Source organism: Beauveria bassiana (genome assembly GCF_000280675.1).
Source record: "Beauveria bassiana ARSEF 2860 unplaced genomic scaffold BBA_S00069, whole genome shotgun sequence".
NCBI classification, from domain to species: Eukaryota; Fungi; Ascomycota; class Sordariomycetes; order Hypocreales; family Cordycipitaceae; genus Beauveria; species Beauveria bassiana.
The window spans coordinates 9,703-13,576 of record NW_007930904.1 but is presented as its reverse complement, the minus strand read 5'-3'; the positions used below and the strand labels follow the sequence as shown (position 1 = coordinate 13,576).

At 54.7% G+C, this 3,874-nt stretch overlaps 1 protein-coding gene across 1 annotated transcript in view; it reads right to left on the bottom strand.

The window, feature by feature from the left end:
- The window catches only part of BBA_09811 (reverse transcriptase, RNaseH), a gene marked incomplete at both ends in the record, with an annotated part of 4,696 nt that extends 1,432 nt beyond the window's left edge, over positions 1-3,264 (bottom strand). The window contains one exon of the mRNA XM_008604908.1: positions 26-3,264. Coding sequence (XP_008603130.1) covers positions 26-3,264 — 3,239 coding nt within the window. The remainder of the gene's footprint in view (positions 1-25) is intronic.
- Positions 3,265-3,874: the final 610 nt, after the last annotated feature.

Here is a 3,874-nt window from a genome sequence, read left to right as displayed (position 1 = left end):
AAATATGCCGGTGTGTCCGGGTGACCATTTGACTGAGATCAGATATGGGTGTTTGTCCCCGATCTTTTGGAATTCTCGGAAGTAGGCTTGCGAAGAGTCTGCCGCTGTCGCTCCGATGCAGTCGATCACGGACGTGTTGTCCATGCAGACTGTGATCGGCTCGAGGCGGCTGTTCTGTTGCATGGCCGCTTTCAGTCCAGCAAGCGCGCCGTGTACTTCGGCGTCGAATACTTCTCGTCGTCCCAGCTGTCCGGAACCCCAATCCAGAAGTTGTCCATGGTAGAATACGGCGAAGCCGTATCCGGCCGTGTCAGTGTCTGTTTTGGAGCCGTCGCTGAAGACTATATAGCCCGCGGGTCGACAGGCGAGCCACTGCTCGAATTCTGTTACGGCCTTCTCTTTGGTGAGCCTTTCTCCTGGCCCTTCTACTTGTACGTTGTCAGAGAATCTCTGTGGGATGAGTCTTGGTCGCTCGATCTTAGGAGTGCGGGATGAAGTCCGTAGGAGCCTCGAATGCCGCAGCGCCATTCGTTCCGCGATGAGTGGTTTCTCATTCAGCTCGATTTCTCTCTGCGACTGCCGCAGCCGTTTGCTGATTGGGTGTGCTTTATCCAGTGTAGCGTAGCGGACCGCTACGCGTTCCTGGATATGTCGAAGTAGGACGTTCGCGGGCGGGATGCCCGCTTCTTTCCAGAGAAATTCTAGCGGTGTCGTCTTCCACATAGGTAGGATCATCTTACAGGCGAGATTTAGTACGCGTTGTATTTTGCTGAGGTTTGTCTTCGAGATGTGGTTTCTTTTAAAGCGTGAGTTGCCTGTATCCACGCCAGGCAGCCAAGCATCTAATCCATGGAATAGAGTTGGCATAGCCACAGCCCATGCTGCTCGACGGGCCGCTGCTGCTGACATGCCTCGCACCGTATTATTCATAACTCGGAGGTGGTTTATCACCCTGCGAGCCTTCTGCGTCCACTCATCAACGTGGTGGTTGAAAGTGAGTTTCTTGTCAAGCCAGATGCCGAGCCACCGCATGGATGCCGCTGCCCGTATCTCCTTGTCGCCGTGGTAGATAACGGGAGATTGGTTGTGGTCTGCTTTGCGTCTAGAGAAGTGCATGACTTCTGTCTTTTTCGGGTCAAAGTGAATTGCCTCGCCTCTTCCCCAGGATTCCATGGCCGCGATTGCTTCGTTTGCTTGCCTCGCTGTGTCCTCCAACGAGTCTCCGATGAAGAGCATCGCCGTGTCGTCTGCATATCCGTATCTCTGGGCCGCGCCCGAGAGGTAATAGATTGCCGCTGTGATCAAAATATAGAGTATCGGGGAGATGGGGGAGCCTTGAGGAAGGCCGCACCGTAGTCTCGCGCTGGGTGTGGTCGTGTCTTGATATCGCACACTGGCTAGTCTGTCTAGCAAGAAACTCGCTATCCAGCGGATCAGGAAGTCCGGCCATCCCTGTTGTCGTAGGCGAAGAATCATGCGGTTGCGGAGGATTGCATCGAAAGCGCCCATGACATCTTCCGTGACTAGAGTTGCCACCTGGCCGGCTGCCAGTGCTTTCTCTATATCATAGATCAGGGAAACCACAATGTCTATGGCGGACCGCTTCGGCAGCGCTCCAGCCTGGTTTGGGTGAAGGATGCCATATTTGATGGCGGCGTATGCCATTCTCCTTGCAATCACCCGTTCTAATCCTTTGCTAAGGCAGGAGAGGAGTGATATCGGTCGCCATGTGGACACCTCACTGAGGTTCCGCTTGTTGAGCTTCGGGATCATGACAACCTCCGCAGTCTTGAAGACGCTAGGGTGATGACCGAGCCGTAGGCAGGCATTGTACAGTGTCGTGACTGGTCGGCCGATATGTGGCCAGGCTGCCTGTAGCATCCTGGTTGTGATTCCGTCCGAGCCGGGTGTTGTGTTTCCGGTGTGTAGGACAGCCTTCTCGACCTCTTTGATCGGGATCGTTCTCGCAAATGGGATCTCCTTGGTAGGGCTGGCAGCTGGTTGCCATCCATCGGCGATGTCGTCTGACGCGTCGCGGCGTTCCAGTTTCTCTTTCCGTAGCGCCATGGCCTTCTCCGCGTCGGTAGAGTAAGTCATGTCGCCCACTTGGATCGGCGGGGGTTGAAGTCGTTGTCTCGGTTTCATCCATCTGGTGAGTTTGTATACGCCTTCCGCCGTAGTTACTTCGTTGATAGTATTGCGCCAGAATTTCTGCCTTGTGCGTCTTAGGACGCGGCAGAACCTGACCCTGGCCCGTTGCACTTCCTCTCCTCTTTGGTTCTCGTAGATGCGTCGTGTAATACGAAGGTCGTCGTGTGCGTCCTTGCACTCTTGGTTCCACCATGGACAGCTTCGTGCGCGGCGACCGCGGCTTACCCTACCACATGCCCTGGCAGAGTTCTGGAGGATCTCTTGGAGCCGTCTGGCCATGTCCTCGATCTGAGCTTCCGAGTTTATGTCGGTAGGTAGTGACTTCACCGCCTTGCCTACATGGTCTCCAAAAGCCTTGATCTCGTCTGGCGTGGTTACTCTGACTTTTCCTGGTGTGGTCTGGGCTGGTTCCCGGTTTGGGATCTCGATTCCAATGGTGTAGTGGAGGGATCCTGTCGTGAGGTGGACTTCCACCGTGGCGGACGCCTCAGGCATGTTTGAGAAGACCAGGTCGATTGTGCTGCTTCTTGACTTACGCTTGGCCATGGTTGTTGCCTCGTCAGGCTCATTCAACAGATGCAGGTCGTGTCTATCCGTCCATTCGTGGATGCGGTTCCCATCTTGCGTGGCTGGTCGGTCTGCCTGCCAGGTGGTGTGGAAGGCGTTCACATCGCCGGCGACTACGCAGTTCTCTGGTGGAGTCCATTCTTCTAGGACTTGCAGTGTGCTCTCCACCTCCGGCCTGTTGTAGAGGTTGAGGATAGTGATTCCGTTCACTCTAACCCACAGAAGGTCCCGGTGTTTTGCTGGTGTGATCTGTTCAGCTTGGATCTTGCGATCGATTTTGACGTATGTCATCACGCGTGGGCGTGTGTCGTTGTTGTGCCAAGAGTCGACCGGACTAAAGCAAAGAAAGCCAGGGTGATACTGAGTACGGCAGAGCTTTTTCTGCTTGTTGTAGGACGTGTTTGGTTCTTGTATGATTACCACGTTATAGCCCTCCAGAAACGCAAGCTGGAGGGCGGCGCTGTGGGCTTCCTTTCCCTTGTCCACGTTTGCCTGAAAAATTTTGATGGTCACTGGGTGGGGATTGGTTCGTCTTTGGTTATTCATGTGTAGACCGAGTCGTCATTCGTCGTTTTTGTGGTGATTGGTCCCGTCGCCGAGCTTCCTGCGGCGGGCTGCTCGGGGGAGAGTGTCGGGGGGATGTTCGAACGAGGATCTCTTGTTCTGCCGGAGCATCACTAGAAGGGTTCGTGGTCTCGGAAGGGATGATTTGCCGGGCCATATCCGCGCTGATGTACTTCTTTTTCAAGAGCGTGGGCCGTGATACAATCCGTCCCCTGAGCCCTTTTGTCGCTGGGGCTTCCGTTCCACGTATGAGTGTTATGCGCGGAACGTTTTTCGGGTTGGTAGCGGGCTACTCCTCGTGCTGGTGGTTCTGTTGTGTGTCTGCGTTGTTGTCGTCGTCGTCGTTGTCATAGCCGTTCTCATCCTCGCTGTTGTCGCTTTCGTCTTCTCCTTCCCCTTCGGTTGCCTCGTGTTCAGCAAAATTTCCGGTTTCCTTTCCCCCTCCTTCTAAATGTTCTTGGCTGTCTAGTACTTCTTCAGCCCTTCCTCGTTCGGCGTCTCCTTCCTCCATAACCCCCTCATTGTTCTGTGGCTGTTCTTGTTCGGTGTCTCTCATATCCTCGTCTCCTCCGAGAGCGTGCGAAGGAACCAG